The sequence below is a fragment of the Syngnathoides biaculeatus genome, chromosome 12 (assembly GCF_019802595.1).
Source record: "Syngnathoides biaculeatus isolate LvHL_M chromosome 12, ASM1980259v1, whole genome shotgun sequence".
Lineage (NCBI taxonomy): Eukaryota > Metazoa > Chordata > Actinopteri > Syngnathiformes > Syngnathidae > Syngnathoides > Syngnathoides biaculeatus.
Genome location: NC_084651.1, coordinates 22,552,932 through 22,573,445, shown reverse-complemented (window position 1 = coordinate 22,573,445; position 20,514 = coordinate 22,552,932). Strand labels below are relative to the sequence as shown.

Sequence of the window (20,514 nt, the reverse complement as noted above, 5' to 3'; positions counted from 1 at the left end):
ATCCGAGCTGACTTCGGGTGAGAGGGAGGATCCACGCTGGACTGGTCGCCAGCCAATCGTAAGGCATAAACACTTACCTTCAACTAAGGCTTTTTTCACTACTTCACAGTCACCATAATGATATGCCCCCTGTTGGACACAATAACATACCCAATATCTGATAGTTCAAATAAACGTACCAGTGAAAGGAAAGTATTTCAAATGCAGTATCCCACTTTATAAGACATAACACACACAGTCCATACAACAATAATAATACTAATAATACCATCACTGCACAACCTTCATTTGCTGAATCTTTCAGTTAGCGTTACAGTCAATAATTAAAACATTTGCTCTTTGGGAGTCCGATTCTTCAGACAAGTCATGTTGTAAAGCATACCACATTCTCTGTCAAAAATGTTAACGGCAGTAATTATGGCATGGACATACACGTTCAGTGAAGAAAATAAGTGTTTGAAGACCCTGCTATATTGCAAGTTCTCCCACTTAGAAATCATCGAGGGGTCTGAAATTTTCATCGTAGGTGCATGTCCACTGTGAGAGAGATAATCTAAAAAGAAAAATCCAGAAATAACAATGCATGATTTTTTAATGATTTATTCGTGTGATACAGCTGCAAAATAATATTTCAACACCTGTCTATCAGTGAGACTTCTGACCCTCAAGCACCTGTCAGTACGCCTTTAAGAGTCCACCTCCACTCCTTGTATTTTCCTGAATCAGATGCACCTGTGTGAGGTTGTTAGCTGCATAAAGACACCTGTCCACCCCATACAATCAATCAGACTCAAAGTTGTAACATGGCCAAGACCAAAGAGCTGTCCAAAGACACGAGAGACAAAACTATACAACTCCACACGGCTGGAAAGGGCTACGGACAAATTGCCAAGCAGCTTGGTGAAAAAGGGTCCACTCTTGGAGCAATCATTAGAAAATGGAAGAGGCTAAACATGACGGTCGATCTCAATTGGAGTGGAGCCCCATGCAAGATATCGCCTCGTGGGGTCTCATTGATCCTTAGAAAGGTGAGGAATCAGCCCAGGACTACACGACAGGATTTGGTCAATGACCTGAAAAGACCTGGGATCACGGTTTCCAAGGTGAGTGTTGGTAATACACTAAGATGTCATGGTTTGAAATCACGCAAGGCACGGAAGTTTCCCCTGCTTAAACCAGCACATGCCAAGGCCCATCTTAAGTTTGCCAATGACTATTTGGATGATACAGAGGAGTCATGGGAGAAGGTTTTGTGGTCAGATGAGACCAAAATTGAATGTTTTGGTCATAATTCCACTCACCATGTTTGGAGGAAGAGGAATGATGAGTTCCTTCCCAAGAACACTATCCCTACTGTGAAGCATGGGCGTGGTAGCATCATGCTTTGGGGGTGTTTTTCTGCACATGGGACAGTGCTGTCAACTGTATTAAGGAGAGGATGACAACAACCACGTATTATGAGATTTTGGGGAACAACCTCTTTCCCTCAGTCAGAGCATTGAAGATGGGTCGTGGATGGGTCTTTCAACATGACAATGACCCCAAGCACGCAGCCAGGAAAACCAAGGAGTGGCTCCATAAGAAGCATGTCAAGGTTCTGGCATGGCCTAGCCAGTCTCCAGACCTAAAACCTATAGAAAATCTTTGGAGGGAGCTGAAACTGCGTATTTCTCAGCGACAGCCCAGAAACCTGTCTGATCTAGAGAAGATCTGTGTGGAGGAGTGGGCCAAAATCCCTCCTGCAGTGTGTGCAAACCTGGTGAACAACTACAGGAAACGTTTGACCTCTGTAATTGCAAACAAAGGCTACTGTGCCAAATATTAACATTGGTTTTCTCAGGTGTTCAAATACTTATTTGCAGTTGTATTACACAAATAAATTGTTAAACAATAATACATTGTGATTTCTAGAATATTCTTTTTAGATTATCTCTCACAGTGGACATGCACCTACGATGAAAATTTCAGCCTCCTCCATGGTTTCTAAGTGGGAGAACTTGCAAAATACCAGGGTGTTACTTATTTTCTATACTGTAAGTATAATCCCTCCTCCCTGAGATGTCACCTTACTGTGGGTCTGGGGTTTGTGTGGCTCAAGGTGAGGGACCCTAACCCTGGGAGGTCCCGCCGCTCACATTAGCAATCACACTGAAACCTCAAAGAACATAATGGGAAGGAACTTCTCCAACTACTAGAACTAGCGTGGTTCTGAGCTCATTACAGATTGTCAATAACAAATATCATGTTTAATTACAAACCCAATTACAATGAAATTGATATGTTGTGGTAAACAAATGAAACCAGATTACAAAGATTTGCAAAACATTTTTAACCTGTATTTGACTGAATCCACTACAAAGACAATATATTTAATATTCAAACAAAATTTTATGGCTGCGACACATTCCTAAAAAGCCAAGACAGGGTCATATTTACCACTGTTGCATCTCGTTTTCCGTAACAAGAATCAATAAACATTTGGGAACAGAGGACACTAATCGTTAAACCTTTGTAGGTGGAATTCTTTCCCATTCTTGCTTGATGTACAGCTTCAGTTGTTCAACAGTCCTGGGTCTCTGTTGTCGTATTTTACGCTTCATAATGCGCCACACATTTCAATGGCAGCCAGGTTTGTACTACAGAGAAGCCTCTCTAGTGCTCTCACTCTTTTAATACGAACGCTGTTGTAACAGATGTAGAAAGTTGTTTGCACTTGTCTTCCTCAAATAAGCAGGGGTGTCCATAAAAAAGATGTTGCTTGGATGGCAGCATATGTTTCTCCAAATCTTGTATGTACCTTTCAACATCAATGGTGCCTTAACAGATGTGTAAGTTACCCATGCCATTCCCACTAACACAGGACAATACCATCACAGATGATGTCTTTTGAGCTTTGTGTCCAAAACAGTCTGGATGTTTTTTTTTTCCCCTCTTTGGCCCGCAGGAGACGACGTCCACAATTTCCCAAACCAATTTTGGACCAGAGAGCTCCAGTTTGCATCTTTCCATCTTAGATGTCTGAGTGTTGTTGATAAATGGCTTTTGCTTTGGATACTCGAGTTTTGAGTTGTACTTAGAGATGTAGACGTAAACTGTATTTACTGACATTGGTTTTCTGAGCCCATGTGGTGGTATAAACATTGATGGCAGTTTTTGATGCAGTGGCACTTTCGGGATCGAAGGTCATGGGCATTCAATGTTAGTTTTCGGCCTTGTTGCTGATATGCAGTTTAAAACAAAGGTTTCTCTTTGTGTAACTAGAAGGACTGCCTACATTACTCAGAAAGATGGAAGAAGATGCCACTGCATTAAATCTTTGCTTTCTATGGTATAAAACTGAAGAAAGGTTTGCAACTGTTTTTGGCGTTATATATCTGTGACACCTCTATTGTAATACTCGCCCTGGCAGCACAGTAAGAAAAGAGTTGCTGCTTTTTCTGGCATTACATTCACCCATTACAGTACCCACATACTTTACTTTGCTGTTTCTTTTTTTTTGGGGGGGGGGTTGAACTTTAACACAACAATACATTTGGCTTTAAACATATGAGCACAACAATGCACAAATTGGTTTGCTATGATGTTAAAAAGGAAGTATCATAGTACAAAACAAATACCGAATGAGATATTTGCTGCAAAGGTCTTTTAAAAAGCACTATAGTAAGTTTCTTTCGGCTTGTCCCCAAAACATATATGTGCGTTCATCTGAGATGACACGCTGTGGCGACCCCGAAAGGGACAAGCCGAAAGAAACTTACTTACTATAGTGCTTTTTAAAAGACCATTGCAGCACATATCTCTTTTGGTATTTGTTTTGTACTATGGGCCATTCGCAGATGTTTTGATTATGCTGTATGTTATTATTATTGCCATGTTTACATACCTGAACTGCAATAGCAATATCTTCACAGCAGTGTCTTGATAATTTCCCATTGTCACATTTCTCGATACAAAAAATGAAAAGAGTTAGGTTAAGAGGATAATTATTTGTCACTAAAATTGACTAACAGGGCACCATATTCTTATATTCCTTTTTTTGTCCAAACTAATCAGATGCTTCTTCCCAGGCATACTGAGAACTTCAGTGTTATAATAAAATGTTTTATTATTTATGATTCCAATCAACCAATTATTCTTTCAACTTGCTTGTCTTGCATTCGAAACAAGTGAGGTTTTTGTTTTTTTTATAATTTGATATGCACAGTATTTGTGAAATAACATTTCATAATTACATTGTATGTTACAACCTGCAGTAATGTAATTAGATACAGTTCTAGTGAGCAGGCTTCATATTTTGAGGTTTATTCTTTTCTGCTCTCCTTGCAGCTATGTTTAATAATTATAATCATCACCATCATCACAGAATGACAATAACAACAATAAATGTAGGAATAATTGTGATCATAATTATCATCCATCTGCTTCCAATAAAGAAATGCTTTGCTCTGCTCTAGATAACATGGCAGCCTCCTAGCAGGAGATAGCAAGAACAAAAACATCTAATCCTCAGAACTGTTAGAACTGCTGCCTGTTAAAGAAATGATGACCACACATGTATTCAGCAATCTTCCACACATGCACACGCACATGAACAAACATGTACACTTTGTTTCCAACTGTTTTGCTTGTCGTCTCCTTTTTGTAACATCCATGTAAATAAGGGGTGTCTTAAAACTAAATAGAGGTGCTGAGGAGAGGATAATCAGAGAGTGCAATGGTGAATTGTACGAGACAGTTCCTCTCCTCTCTCCCCGCGAGACTTGAACTGGTGTCTTTGTTACCTTTTTTGCCCTGTTTAATCAATGTCTGATTGGTGAACCCGACATTTACCTTCTGTTATATGTTTAGGTGTTCATTAAAGCTGCCATTTAATTACCTTAACATAATCTCTTATAGCCCTTTTACATTTTATCAGCTAAAGTTGACTGTTATTTTGTTTGCCAAAGATTTAATCTCTTCTATTGAATCTTAACTATTGTACAGGTTTACCTTATGATGTGCGCACTGCATGTTCATTCATAACGAACCATGAATACAAGAGTTTTATGTGTGTTCAGTAAAGCAATGCTACCAACTTAAAAGTTCAAAGATGTTCTCATCCCAACATTTCAGAATGAAGAAATATCACCTATGACTCGAGTGCTGATTGCAGTGGAGATGCTTCAGTCCTATAAAAATTCCAGTCACTTGGAGGGTTATGATCCTAGTCTCTCAACAGTATGTTCCTCCATCTTTGTTTTCCAGTTTCACTTGTTGAATGGATGACCATACTTTGATTTGACCCCTCCCGTTTTTGCCTGAAATTATCTGGGATCGGCTCCAGTACTCCCGCAACCCTTGTGAGGGTAAATTAAATGGATGGATACGTTGTTCTATCACATACCCTGATAATGATTTGCTTTTTTCTAACTTAACCGATGTCCCAACATTGTTTTAACCTTCCACACATCCTCTTCTCCCCAAGTCTACCTTGCTCTCTTATTTAAAGTAAATCCCCTATTTATCAATTGCTCTTTGCTTTTCTCTACTGGCTGTCCCACAACTCAATATCTGCTTTCTTCAACTTCCCTATTTTTGAGTAATGTATTTTTTTCATGTTCTTTTATTCCCTGTTCTTGATGAGACTGTTTTATTAACTTTTGACTTTTGCACTTATCGTCAAATCACTTCAACTCTCCCATCACTCTCCTTATGTCCCTCTCTCTCACTCTGTGTCTGTCTCTTGTCGTTTTGTCTATTATTTGCTTGCGACATTTGTTAAATCCTTCTAATATTTCACTTAATCACTCATTTAGCACACTCATATACTATCCTGTACTGACACATTTTCTGCCCCTCATTCTCATTTTTTTTTACCTTTGTCTCTCATCCTACAAAAAGCTGGTGACCATGGTGTGTAATTGTAACTGGACTGATGCTGTGGTGGAGTTGCAGACATGGTGTCAGCTTGCTGCATTCTGCCACCATGCCAAGGAGTACAGCTTGGTCCTGAGCTGCACTGAGAGAGCGATGCAGCTCGAGGATGCAGCATCAAAGTGTCTCAACACTACACCTTGCCTTTTGTAAGCACATTGATCTTTTAGAATCATTTTAATCACATACCTGAAGTGGAAGCTAGACCTAGAAACGTGTATGTGAAGCCCTTCATACGTGTGTATATACGGAAATAATTTATAAATAAGTGGGTAAGATATTGGCAAATATCACTGGGGAAAGGAAAGTGTTATGTAGGATTTCAGTTTTGATTTTGTGATCAGTTTTTAAATTGTAGGTTTCTTGAAATTAGGAAATTCTCATGTTCCAACTTTTGGGATTCTAGTGCCTTATTATCATTGACCTATTACTAATTAATCTCCTCACATTCTTAGGTATGGCTTACCTGCAGTGAATGAGATGCTGAGCACGGCAGCCTGTTTGAGGGGTTTGAGCTCAATACATGAGTCCATTGGAGATGTACATATTTACAAGACCGCTATGGACATGCTTCTGTCAAGTGTCAGGTGCTGTGTTTACTTACAGTTAGGTCAATACATACATGGACAGAGACAACGTTTTTTCTAATTTTAGTTATGTACAGGACCACCATGATTCAATTAATTAAATAAAACTCTTCAAATACAGTTTAAGTGGAGACACCATCAGCTTTATTCAATGACTTGAAGAAATAGATTGCAGAAAATTTTAAAGAACTGACAGCCCTGCAAACCATCACACTACCTCTGCCATCTTTTACAAATAGTGTGGTAAACTTGGGCTCATGAGGTGAACCATGCATTTTCCATACTTTGCTTGTATGTTTTTTCTTGCCATCATTCTGAAAGAGGTAGAGCTTGGATGCATCTGTCCAAAGATTGTTCTTCCAAGACTGTGCGAGCACTTGTGGATTTTTTTTAAGTGAAGGCTAATTGAGCCAACCAAACCAGATGTTTTTTTTTTCCATTCAAAGAATGTACCCAACAATAGATTTTGCAACCCCTATTATACCAATTCTGTGGCCTTTTTTTTTTTTGCAGCGTAGGAATGTATTTTTTTCACCTGCATGGAGAGCTCCTTTGATTGTATGTTCCCCTGACAACAAACCTTCTGAGGAAAATTGCCAAACCTGCCCATGAAATGGCTTTTGAGTCAAATGTCCAATTTCCTTTGGTGATGGTGGTACCTGAGTTTGCAGGTTGATATGTTGAAACCCTCAAATCAAAGATGAGACTCTGCACTTTATTTCTATGTTCATACTGTATAACTATAATTGACTCAAATTTCATCAAACAGGGAAAACAAAAGTTATGGCATGGTCGAAATGTACTGTATGTGATGATTTACCACCTCTAGTCCACTTGTTTGAGAATTCTTATTCAGTTACCCCATCTTCCATTGATGAGAAATGTTATATTTTATTATTCTCCTCACAGGTATGCACAAAAGGCTGGGCATCCAGAACTATGTTTTACAGCTGCTAGACATTACTGGAACAATTGCCTCCCTCTGACAAATTCACCCGAGGAAAGACACCAGTTCAAAGAGCCCTTGGAGGCGATTCTCAATGCCCTCCTCCAAACGTATCCCAAACATACAAATGTATGAATGTTTCTCTTTCACCACACTGACACCTGCAACAATACAATTATTTTACATGGTGGGAATTTGTTTGAGAAGATTCTGTTGCAGATTTTTACAGCCAGTATTTTTGTAAATACCAGTATTTTTTTTTTCAAATTAAATTGCCTTCCGTCATATTGATCTGAGTACACTTGATCTGAGTATACAGACAGTAGGGCTCAAAACTATCCATCCATCCATTATCTCAGCCGCTTATCCTTTCAAGGAGTCGCGGGAATGCTGGAGCCTATCCGAGATATCTTCAGGCAGGAGGCGATGCACACCCTGCACTGGTTTCTGGCCAATCGGAGGGCACACATATACAAACAACCATTCGCACTCACATTCACACCTACGGGCAATTTATGTCTTAAAATAATGCATGTTTTTAGGTTGTGGGAGGAAACTGGAGTACCCAGAGAAAACCCACGCTGGGAAGGGGCCTGGATTTGAGCCTCGGTCCTCAGAACTGTGAGCCAGATACTCTAACCAGTCATTGTTAGGTGGGCGGGCTCCAAAACAATTTATTATTCATGAAATAATGAATAGTGAAATGGAGTGGCAGAGCCGCTGTTTTTCCCACATTGAGAGGATCCAAAAGAGGTGGCTAGGGAATCTGATTTGGATGCCTCATGGACGCCTCCCTGTTGAAGTGTTCCAGGCACATTCCACCGGGAAGAGACATTGGGGAGGGCCCAGGACACACTCTCCTGGCCTTGGGATCCATCCGAAAGTGCAGGATGATGTGGCTGCGGAGTGGGAATTCTGGGCGTCCCTGCTAAAGCATACCCCCGTTACCCGACTATCTTATCTATCTATCTATCTATCTATCTATCTATCTATCTATCTATCTATCTATCTATCTATCTATCTATCTATCTATCTCTCTCTCTCTCTCTCTCTCTCTCTCTCTCTCTCTCTCTCTCTCTCTCTCTCTCTCTCTCTCTCTCTCTCTCTCTATCTATCTGTCTACCATTTTTCATTCCCCTTTTTACAGTATCGTAACTTGAACAAAAGTATTACCCTTGACTTTTGAGTTCAAAAGTAATAATTTGTTGACAATATAATACGGAAGCTGGCGGTTCAATATTTATGTGATTTGGGAGTCAGAACGGCTCTCTGAGAGAAACCCCAACTACAAACTTCTACACTACAAAAATTAGTCTTGACACCCCTAGATTAGAGGGTCTGCCTCACAGTTCTGAGAACTGGCGTTCGAATCCCAGCACTGCCTATATGGAGTTTGCGTGTTCTCCCTCCGCCTGTGTGGTCTTCTCCGGGCTCTCGGGTTTCTTCCGACATACCAAAAATCATGCAATAATTGGAGACTCTAAATTGCCCTTAGGTGTGATTGTGGGTGTAACTGTTGTTTGTCTCTATGGGCGCTGTGATTGGCTGGCAACCAGTTCAAGGTGGACCCCGCCTCCTGCCCGATGATAGCTGGGATAGGGTCCAGCACTCCTGTGACCTTTGTGAGGATAAATGTCTCAGAAAATGGATGGATATATACATTCCATCCATTACATACTTTCTGAGCAACTTATTGTCACTAAGGTCGCAGCGATGCTGGGTCATGTCCCAGCTGACTATGGGCCATTAACTTGTCGCCAGCCAATTGCAGGGCACAAAAAGTGGCTGAAATAAGTATTTAACAAATCACCATTTTCTCACAAAGTATACTTCCACATATGCTAAGTAATCCATACACATAAAGAAAATACTGGTAGAATAAAATAACTCAGAACAGGGAAAAATTATTGAACACATGACGAAAGGGAGGTACCAAAAGGCATGTAAAGCCAAAGCAACACCTAAAATTTCTCAATAATCAAACAGTCATTCAGACCTTTGTCAGTGCAAATGCATATCAGCATATTCATGGCCGACAAAAAGGTCTCATTTCCGAGGTGTCAAGAGACATCTCATGATGGGTAAGAACACAGCCACAGCAGTGTCTAGACCATGGCAAAACATTTTTGCAAAACATAAGAATGGGATTGTTACAAGTGCATATCTAAGATTCTGAACGTTCCAGTGAGTATGGTAGGGACCACAATACATAAATGGTAAGCCAATCATCGCACCATAAATGTGCCTCAATTGTCACAAGATTTTTGACAGTGTGCAAAGAATAATCAGAAGACTTGTCCAAGAGCCGAGGAACATCCATGGAGAGCTTCAAAAAGACCCGCAATTAGCAAAACAAGTAATATACCTCCGCTGCCATGGCATGCGTGCATTCTCACTACACAAGACCCGATTGCTGTAAAAGCGTATGTCAAAGCTCATCTAAAGTTTGCTGAACAATATTTGTACTAGCCAGGTAAATACTAGGAGAATGTATTGAATTCGAATGAGAGCAAAATAGAAGTCGAATGAGAGCAAAATTGAACTCTTTTGATGACATAGTGCACACCACGTTTGGAGAAGGAATTCCACTCTACATCGCAAAACACTTTACCAGCAGTGAGGTTCGGCGGTGGGAGCATGATGGTGTGGGGCTGCTTTTCAGCAAATGGTACTGGTAAATGTCACATTATCGAAGGAAGTATACATGGTCAATTGTGACGAGACATTCTTGACAAAAACGTGCTGCCATCTACGAGGATAGTAAAAATTAAACGATGGTAGACATTTCAACATGGTCATGATCCAAAAGCTACTGCCAGGGAAATTCAATTGGTTTAAAAGACAAAAGAGTAAATTTACTAGAAGTTGATGAATCACCAGAGTTGAATACAATCAAAAATCTCTGGAATGAAATGAAACTCGAGGTCCATAAAAGAGGCCCATGGAACCTTCAAGGTTTGAAGACTGCTTGTGTGGACGAATAAGGCAAAATCACACTAGAACAATGCATGTGATGAGTTTTTCCATACAGGATGCATCTTGAACCTGTCTTTGGAAACAAAGGCTTTTGTACAAAGTATTGAATAAATACCAATTGGCGTATTCAATATTCATTTTACATGAATCTTCACAATTTCCGAACCTTTTTTTCTACATTTTTTGTGTGTATGGATTACTTGGGCGCTTCCCAATATTTGATGAAATTACATTTTCATGTCTATATCACCTTGGGAAATGTATTTAATGTGAAAAATGGTGAGGTGTTAAATATTTCACCCGCTGTCTATTCAAACGACCATTCACACCTTCACCTCTATGGGCAATTTAGAGTTTGATTATATATATGGTGCAATGTAGTAAAACAGTCACGGAAACAAGCATGTATGAAAAAAACAAAAAAAAAACTGAAAAAGACTCAGTACAAATAAGTCAAATATAGGAAAGTGTCAATTTGTGCTAATCAAACCATATTTCTCCCAAAATTCCACTGTAGTACTAATTTTTTTCCCTTTTACTATTCCAGAAACAGGACAAAGTGAAACATTTGCAGAAAGGAGTTCCTCTTGGGAGTTCTAAACCCGAAGCACAAAGTAAGAGCTACATGCTTCCTGACATCGTTCATTTTATATGAATCGTATTTTTGGAAGAGCTTCGAATAATGTGATTAATGTGAATCAAACATACTTTCTAAACTTACATTTCAGCCTTGATTTTCTTCTCCTCTGTATATGTGTGTGTGCTTCTGAGCAGATGAAGAAGTTCTAACCCTGAGATCATCGATGTACTGTCTGCTGCTTCAAATATACATTGATAGAACAGATTGCAATGGTGCATTGCAGCTGTTGGATAATGCTGTTCGGGATATGCCTGGTACTAAACACAGATTGTAAGTGAAAACTAATATATAAATAATACTAAATAAACTCAGAATACATCACAAACCTGATCATTTATTATCTGTATTTCAAAGACTTCTGCTGAAATATCGCATACAAATGAAGGCTCGGCTAGGGGAAAGCGTATTGATGGACATGCAGACTTTACAAGGCAAAGAAGAGCAGAACTGTTCGTTAATGTGGCACAAGGCAGCACTGTGTTCTTGCAATGTAACACAGCAGCTGACCTGCTATCAGAAATCAGTCACCTCTCTAATGGTAAGTAAAGGCTGTCTTCTGCAGGACATTTATTTTATTATTTTGTTACAGATTTTAGTACTGATCAAAACATTTATTTTAAGTTCAGTCTCTAGGGTCCATAAAAACATGATTTCTTAGCTCTGTTAGAAATACTGGTGCTTGGTCTCCATAAAAAAAAAAAATAAAAAGACAACGTCTTGCCACCATCTTGTGGAATAATGATATCATTACAGCTATTTTACGAGGCTGTAGTAAAAGAACAATGATGATTGCATGTGTTTTCTCTTTTCTTTATTTTACATTGTGTGTACGTGATGATATTGAAGTCTGAAGAAAATCAGTCTCAAAAAGTTGGCTTCCTGCTTGCATTTGGAGCATGGCTGTACTGTCACAACTTGTCTACAGAGGAGGCACAACACCAGGTCCAGTGGGCAATTGATATTCTTCTACATTTAGAAACAGAGCAATCAGAAAAATCAGGTACAACTTGGTGACTCACCTTGCTCACGATTAATTTTACCCTTAAACTTGTTGATTTGTTGAATTTTGTTACTCTTTTTGGCTTTCATTTGCATAGCTGTACCTGTGTCAGGTGAGTGTACTTTTTCTCTACTAATATTATGGTGGATATATAGAAATATGTTGACTGATGGCAATTATGTGCTAATAAGATGGAAAGAGTACTTCGAGAAGTTAATAAATGAAGAAAATGGGAGAAAGGGAAGAAAAGAAAAGGCAAGCGTGCATGACCAGGAAGTGGCAATGATTAGTCAAGGGAAAAATTAGAAAGGCACTGAACAGGATGAAAAATGGAAAGACATTTGGTCCTGATGACTTACAAGTGGAGGTATGGAAGCAATTTGGTGAGGTGGCTGTGGTGTTTTTGACCAACTTATTCAATAGAATACTAGCGAGAAAGAAGAGGCCAGAGTAGTGGAAGAAAAGTGCGCTAGTCCCCATTTTTAAGAACAAAGGCAATGTTCAGAGCTGTGGAAACTATAGAGGAATAAAGATGATGAGCCACACAATGAAGTTATGGGAAAGCGTACTGGACGGTAGACTCAGGTCAGAAGTAAGTATCTGCGAGCAACAGTATGGTTTAATGCCTCGAAAGAGTACCACAGATGCACTATTTGCCTTGAGGATGCTTGTGGAAAAGTACAGAGAAGGTCAGAAGGAGCTACATTGCGTCTTTGTAGACCTAAAGAAAGCCTATTTCAGAATACCAAGAGAGGAACTGTGGTACTGCATGCGCAAGTCTGGTGTGGCGGAGAAATATGTTAGAATAGTACAGAACATGTATGAGGGAAGCAGAACAGTGGTGAGATGTGCCGTGGATGTGTCAGAAGAATTTAAGGTAGTAATGGAGAGTCTAACAGATGAGGTAAGATTAGATTTCCCTTGGACCATGATGTTCGCAGATGATATTGAGATCTGCAGTGAAAGCAGGGAGCAGGTGGAGGAAAAATTAGAAAGATGGAAGCACGCACTGGAAGGAAGAGGAATGAAGATTAGCCGAAGTAAAACAGAATATATGTGCATGAATGAGAGGGGCGGTGGGGGAAGAGTGAAGCTCCAGGGAGAAGAGATAGCAAGGTTGGACGAATACATGGGGTCAACAATACAGACCAATGGAGAGTGTGGTAAGGAAGTGAAGAAACGGGTCTAAGCGGGGTAGAACGTGGTAAGGAAGTGAAGAAACGGGTCCAAGCAGGTTGGAACAGCTGGCGGAAGGTGTCTGGTGTGTTATGTGACAGAAGAGTCCCCGCTAGGATGAAGGGCAAAGTCTATAAAACAGTGGTGAGGCCGACCATTATGTACGGATTAGAGACGGTGACACTGAAGAAACAACAGGAAACAGAACTGGAGGTAGCAGAAATGAACATATTGAGGTTCTCACTCGGAGTGAGCAGGTTGGATAGGATTAGAAATGAGCTCACGAGAGGGACAGTCAAAGTTGGATGTTTTGGAGACAAGGTTCGAGAGAGCACACTTCGATGGTTTGGACATCTCCAGAGGTGAGAGAGTGAGTATATTGGTAGAAGGGTGCTGAGTATGTGGCTGCCAGGCAAAAGAGTGAGAGGAAGACCAAACAAAAGGTTCATGTATCTATGAAGGGAGGACATGAAAACTGTGTCAGTGAGGAGGATGCACAAGATAGGCTTAGATGGAAAAAGATGACATGCTGTGGCAACCCTTAATCAGGACAAGCAGAAAGGAAAACAAGTATCGGGTGGCACAGGTTTGAGCATTGGCCTCACAGTTATGAGGACCGGAGTTCTCATCCCTGCCCCGGCTGTGTGGTGTTTGCATGTTCTCTCTGTGCTTGCATGGGTTTTCTCCGGACACTCCGGTTTCCTCCCACATCCCCAAAACATGAATTCATTGGAGACTCTAAATTATCCTATGGTGTGATTGTGAGTGTCTGTCTCCATGTGCCTTGCAATTGGCTTGCAACTAGTTCAGGGTGTACCCTGCCTTCCATCCGATGAGGGCTGGGATTGGCTCCAGCACTCCAGCGACCCTTGTGAGGAAAAGCAGGTAAGAAAATGGACGGATGGATGGATGGATGGATGGATGGATGGATGGATGGATGGTTGATGGATGATGGATGAAATGGTGTCATGGATTTTTTTCCATTCCATTACAACTGGTGGATTCAAATTCTGGACTGACTGCATTAGATGGCTGCAATAAGCTGGTTTTGTACATATAAAGTATTTTAGGAGCAGCTCTTGTCATTTGGGAAAGAACAAGTTTTTGGGAGCCTACAAATTATGTCAAGAAATAGATTCAAAATTTTGGATGTTTTTGATATTTTCATTAAGTGTTTTTTTGGGTGTTTAATAGTTTGTTATGGGAGAAAAAAAGACACCCAGGTTTTTCTTGACATCCTCCAGTTTGTTTGTTAATAGTGTTCCTCTGCGGCTAAAAGCCTAAAGAAAATATGTTGTATCAACATTTTGTTGCTTGTCTTGTAAGTACGCATTTACTTGCTTGCTTACTGCTAATTTAGTTTTTGTAAATATGTACCACTGTGAATTATTTTTTGTAAACACTGTATGTACCAGTGTGGATGTCATTGGATTTACAGGTTTCCCCACACCTCTATCTTCCTCCCGTTCTGTCAAGTAGTCTCTGTATATCCTTGCTCTCTCTGTGAGACAACTCCCCATTGGAATTTGTGACTTTCCTCTATAGATGTGGAGTCTCAGAAGATGGATACAGATTCAGTGAAATGTGAAACTCTGGCTGTTGTTCAGGGACTGTCATTTACACAGAGTGTGTCCAGTCTGAGGGAGGTGCAACGCCTTGACAGCTTGGTACAAGCACACACTCTGCTTGCTGTTATGGCAGACAGGAATTCACCCGAGCACCAGTTTAACCTGCTTCGAGCATATGACTTTGTACTTCAAATATGGCAGGTGAGGGAATAAATGTTTGCTTCATTAAACACTTTTTAAAACAAATTAATAGAAGGTCAATGGACGGTAAGATATACTGAATAAAAAATATAAATACACTTAATTTTGTGCTACTAATCTTCATGATCTTAACTCAATGATGTAAGACTTCATACATACACAAAAGGCACGGAGTAGTTCTCTCATATTGTTCACAAATCTCCAAATCTGTGTCAGTGTGCAACTGACCCCTCCGTACAGGGCACTTAACCACACCTCCTGAAGTGACGTCACGCCACGTGCGCTGACGTCAGACAAACAATTAGCAAAAATATCGGCGCAGGAAGAAAAGAATAGAGCGAAACTGTCCGATTTACCGGCTGATTTCTCACTCGCATTCTTAGTGAAATATCATTGAAAAGCAGAGAGCAGGGCTTCAAGTATTTCAGCGAGGGGTATTTCAATGGTATTTCCATGCATATCGACGGAGAAACCATTAATATTAGAGCGAGATCTTTCCAGAGTCAGAGGAAGACCGAAAAGCCACATAATATAATGTATTATAACCCAAAGACGAATTCGTCATTGACAGTTTCCCATTTTCGTGTTACATATCACACTTGTGTGCAGAATCTGTATGTGTATCTGTATAGCCGTTTGTGAACCACCGTATGAAGGAAAAGAAGAAGGCGAGGCTTGATTTACGAGTTGTTTCTCTCGTTTTCTTTGTGTAACGTCACATGCTCCCTTCAATAATTATTCTTGAATTAGTGCCGAACCAACGTAAGTCCCGACCAAGTACAACAATCACTACTTTAGTGTCCTCAAACATCCTTGCTTCAGTCTTGGTGTCTCGGTGCATGTAGAAGGCTTTTAGGACTGCTAGTCCGGTTTAGCTTAGCTCCCTAGCCGCCGAACAGAGACACGTTTGTGCAGTCAGATCATCGCAAAATATCGCTCAACACAGATCAAGTGTGTCAATCATTCACACGTAGATATATTATGCAATCGAAGAACTGCTAATTCATTTATATGAGACATGTATTGAAAATCAAATATAGAGCATACCTTCGTGCTAACACAGTCCGGTTTATCGTAGCCGCGAACAAAGGGACATGTTTGTGCAGTCAGATCATCGCAAAATATCGCTCAACACAGATCAAGTGTGTCAATCATTCACACGTAGCTATGTTATGCAAGCGAAGAACTGCTAATTCATTTATATGAGACATGTATTGAAAATCAAATAAAGGACTTACCTTCGTGCAAACATATCTGTTCCGGTTGATGGATTCAGTTGATCATGCGGTCTTCCACAAAGTTTTATCCATCAAAGACATTTTTCGTACTCGGTCTTCTGTTCCGGTTGATTTTAGATGGATTCAGTTGATGATGCGGTCTTCCACAAAGTTTGATCCATCAAAGACATTTTTCATACTGGGTCCGTTTTGGAAAGGGTACGAATTGAACTCCACCAACTAGCCTTTCAGGATACCTGTCGTCACTATTATAAAGTCCGTGATTACACCTCTTAACCATATCTATTGTTAAAGAACCCAAATACGCGATAAAACGCCAACAGAAGCTATACTGGACCATCCAGCGTTGTCTGAGAAAACTTCGGGTCCAAAAAAGGGGTGTGGTTTATGCAGATCTCTGGCCTCTGATTGGTCAGTGACGCGGATTGCGCAATTTCTATGGAGGGGTCAATTCTCCTTTGCTGAGATTATCCATCCACCTCACAAATATGGCATATAATGATGCTGGTTAGACAGCATGATTATTTGCCTTAAACGGTGCCCACATTAAAAGGCCACTTTTACGTTATGGTGGTGGTCATTGGGTGTCACAAAACAGTCAGCGTCTGGCATTTCCATACAGATCTTCAGCAGAAGGAATCAGGAAGTCATCTCAAACTTCTGGTAGACTGTTGTGGTGACCTTGGATTTAAGAAAGCAGAGTTTACCCTCACCTCCATTGGAAATTGCACACCAAATCATAACTGAATGTGGGTATTTCTCACCGGACCTCAAGGAGCTTGGGTTATGTACCTCACCTATCTTGCTCCAAACCTTTGGACCTTGATTCCTAAATGACACAGACACACTTTACTTTTATCAGAATTAGAGTATCATGGACCACTGCCCAACAGTTCAATCCTTCTTCTCCTTGGCCCAGTTGAGATAATTCCTATGTTGGGTCAAGGTCTGAAGTAGCTTGAACCAAGGAACCCAACATTTGTAGCCGATCTCCCCAATATGCCTGAATGTGTTGGTTTTTGAAGCTGTGACTCCTGCCTCATTCCAGGCTTTGTGGCTGTCTGCTAGTTTCTTGAATCGTCATTTGATAACCCGATGAAGCCCACGGTCATATCTTGTACAAGTGCATGCTCTTCTGCCACACTTTGTCATTCTATTGATATTCTTGCACACCGCACTCTGTGAACGGCTAGCTTTCTGAGCTTTGAACATTTCTGGCTTACTAATAGAAGGTATGAATGATGGTCTTCTGGCTCGTAGTCAAGTCTGAAGTCTGCCCCATATTCAACCCAATTGGGACAATTGAACCTAAGTGAAGAAATTTAACCCGGGAAAAGGTGTGCAGGTGCTTTCGATTTAGTAGATGATAACTGTGTGACACTCAATTTACAATATTTATGGCCAACAATATTTAGCCCGAGTTCTTCATAGTATTATTTTTTTTAATTCCTGATTTTGTGAGTTTAATGAGCTAGAAACTCAAAATTATGTGAAAATAAACAAATAATTAAAATTGTTTAAATTGGGGGCCCTTAATCTATAATGGATTAAATTTTCACTTTTTAAATGGAATTTGTCATGATCCTGCTGCTCCAGCCCGGGCTGTGCGGGTGCTTGCGTGGCTGCGCTAATTGGTAGGCACACACCTGCGCCTCATGTGGGTTGATTATCCCCTGTGTATATATAGGACCCCGGTGACGACTGGTTCTCCGCCAGATCATTGAGGTTCATGTCCCATTCCAGCACTCTAGTATCCCTGATCGTCAACCCGTGTGTACCGATCTTTGCCTGTTCTCCGACCGACCCTGTAAGCCCGACTCCCTTGATACTTCTGCCTGCTTTGCTCATTCTCCCGTGTACCGACTCCTGCCTGCCCGCTGACCTGCTCTCTACGCCCAATGTCCCAACTACCGGTGCTGCACCTGACTGCTCGATCCCCGACCTTCGAAGAAAAAACGTTTTTCCCCGAACTACCTTGCATCTCCCGAATCCTGCATTTGGGTCCTACCTCCATTCTGATAGGTCGTGACAGAACGATCTGGCCAAAACAGGACCCAGCAGGAAAGACCCGGCGTCACCGGGACCGACGCAAGGTAGACCGACGATCCGGGTAGGCTCCATGACTTCCTCCGCTTCCGTGTCATATGCTACGCCGGCGAGCTATGAATACGTCCCGACCACGACCCATCCAGCACCGCATATTCTTTTGGACTCTGATTTTTCGGACTATGAGGAGGACCTTGATTTATATGACCAGCTGCCTGAGTACGACTCAGATTATTTTGATTATGAATCTCTTCGACCGATCTTTCATCCCAGTCAGTTCGCTTCAACTCCCCGCGTTTCCAGCACCGAGCGTCTTCGCCCGGTAGGTCCGAGTACACAAACCCGTTTGTGGGAACCCGCTTGGCCATCTACCCGGGACCTCCGCGTGGCGGCCAGAGGAGATGCCCAGGCCGTTCGCTCCCTTGTGCCTCCCGCTGCGCGTCAACAAAGACGCCGGCAAAGGTGAAACTGGCAGACCCGCGGCTGGTGGTGAAGCTTCCAGCCCAGAGGGAGAAGGAGCCGCGAAATGTGGGCTGAGATAGAGCGGCAGAGTGCCGAATTGGCGGCTCTCGCGGCCCAGGTTCAGCAAGGATTGAAGAACCAGCCGAGCTACACTGACGTTGCGACTACTACTGACTCGCTGCTGACGCAGATTCATGCTGCAGTGGGAACGGATCCGCCACCTCGCCAAGCGCACGTTGCAGTGGGAACGGGTCCACCACCTCGACACGCCCACGTTACAGTTCCGACGGACTCGTTACTGACTCTTGCTCACGCGGTAGTGGCAACTGATCCGCTACCAAGCCAGGCGCACGTTGCAGAGGGAACTGATCCGCCACCTCGACACGCCCACGTTGCGGTTTCAACGGACTCATTTCTGACTCATGCTCACGCGGCAGTTGGAAGAGACCCGCTCCCGAGACACGCCCACGTGTCAGTTTCGACTGACTCTCTGCCTACTCTCGTTCACGTCGCGGTGGAAACAGATCCGCCACCACGCCACGCCCACGTTGCTGTATCAACGAATGCACTGCAAGCACACGTGACAGTGAGAACGGATCCGCCTCCCCGCCATTCCCACGTAGCTGTGGGAACGGATCCGCCTCCTCGCCATTCCCACGTCGAAGTTTTGGCTGTTTCGAGCAGAGCTCAAGTGGCAGTGGAGACCGATCCGCCACCTCACGTTGCTGTCCAGGAGGTGGCGACGTCTCCGCAGCCGCTTCTCGTCCGTGTCCACAAGTACCGGTGGCGTCCGGCCCGTGGCCGCTCCACGCTCCTGCTTCGTCGGCGACGGGCACGCCCATACGTTCCCGTCCAGGGGGTGGGGATGGTGCCACTGGCTTCTCATGTTGCTGTCCTGGAGGAGGTGGCGATTGTGGCGCTGCCGCCGCCTTCTCAGTTGCTTTCCAGGAGGAGGTGGCGCTGACGCCACCGTCTCATGTTGCTGTCCAGGAGGAGGTGGCGATGGTGGCGCTGCCGCCGCCTTCTCACGTTATCGTCCAGGAGGAGGTGGCGAGGACGCCGCAGCCTTCTCACTTTCCCGTCCAGAAGGAGGTGGCGATGGCGCCGCCCCCTTCTCACGTTCCCGTCCAGGAGGAGATGGTGATGCTGCTGCCGCCGCCTTCTCACATTCCCATCCAGGAGGAGGTGGTGATGCTGCTGCCGCCACCTTCTCATGTTCCCGTCCAGGAGGTGGCGATGGTTCCCCAGCCGCCTCACGCTCCTGTCCAGGAGTACCAGCGGCGACCGGTCCACGGCCGTCCCAAGCCCCTGTCTCAATGGCAACAGGAGCTGGGGAGTTCTGATGAGCCACCCTGGAGCTGGAGAGACTTCGGGATGGCTGTGATGGTGGCGGTCATGGCTTTGGTCCTTCTCTCGATCATCCTCTTCGCTCCTGATGGATCCCAGCCACTTCATGACCTGGCCTCGTAGGTGACCAATCCACGGCTGCCTTCTGACCAAGACTCAGCGGCGACCAATCCCTGGTCATCTCGCAACCACAGCGTGGGAGGTCCTCGTCCAGAGCAGTTGCCTGCCTTGGTCTGGTTCGTGCTTCGCCGTTTGGTTCCTCACTGTGGTCGTCCACCCAAATCACCCCGTAGGGATCTTGGTGCTTGGCGTCCGGGTCGTCCTCCTGACCTGTCCACCCGGACGCCTCGCGTTTGGTGGCCTGGATCCACCAGACTGGGGTTGGGGGGGGGGGGGCAACTGCAGTCACAGGAT

The 20,514-nt window shown here is 42.9% G+C and overlaps 1 protein-coding gene across 6 annotated transcripts in view; it reads left to right on the top strand.

Annotated features, from left to right (window-relative positions):
* Window positions 1-20,514, top strand: part of LOC133510003 (cilia- and flagella-associated protein 46) — a 100,571-nt gene that overhangs the window by 41,636 nt on the left and 38,421 nt on the right. For all 6 annotated transcript variants that reach the window (XM_061837640.1, XM_061837641.1, XM_061837639.1 and 3 more), the window contains 10 exons: window positions 5,113-5,217; window positions 5,881-6,062; window positions 6,369-6,500; window positions 7,410-7,575; window positions 10,970-11,036; window positions 11,197-11,332; window positions 11,417-11,600; window positions 11,909-12,062; window positions 12,160-12,174; window positions 14,784-15,007. In XM_061837640.1, the coding sequence (XP_061693624.1) occupies window positions 5,113-5,217; window positions 5,881-6,062; window positions 6,369-6,500; window positions 7,410-7,575; window positions 10,970-11,036; window positions 11,197-11,332; window positions 11,417-11,600; window positions 11,909-12,062; window positions 12,160-12,174; window positions 14,784-15,007 (1,365 nt within the window). The remainder of the gene's footprint in view (window positions 1-5,112; window positions 5,218-5,880; window positions 6,063-6,368; window positions 6,501-7,409; window positions 7,576-10,969; window positions 11,037-11,196; window positions 11,333-11,416; window positions 11,601-11,908; window positions 12,063-12,159; window positions 12,175-14,783; window positions 15,008-20,514) is intronic.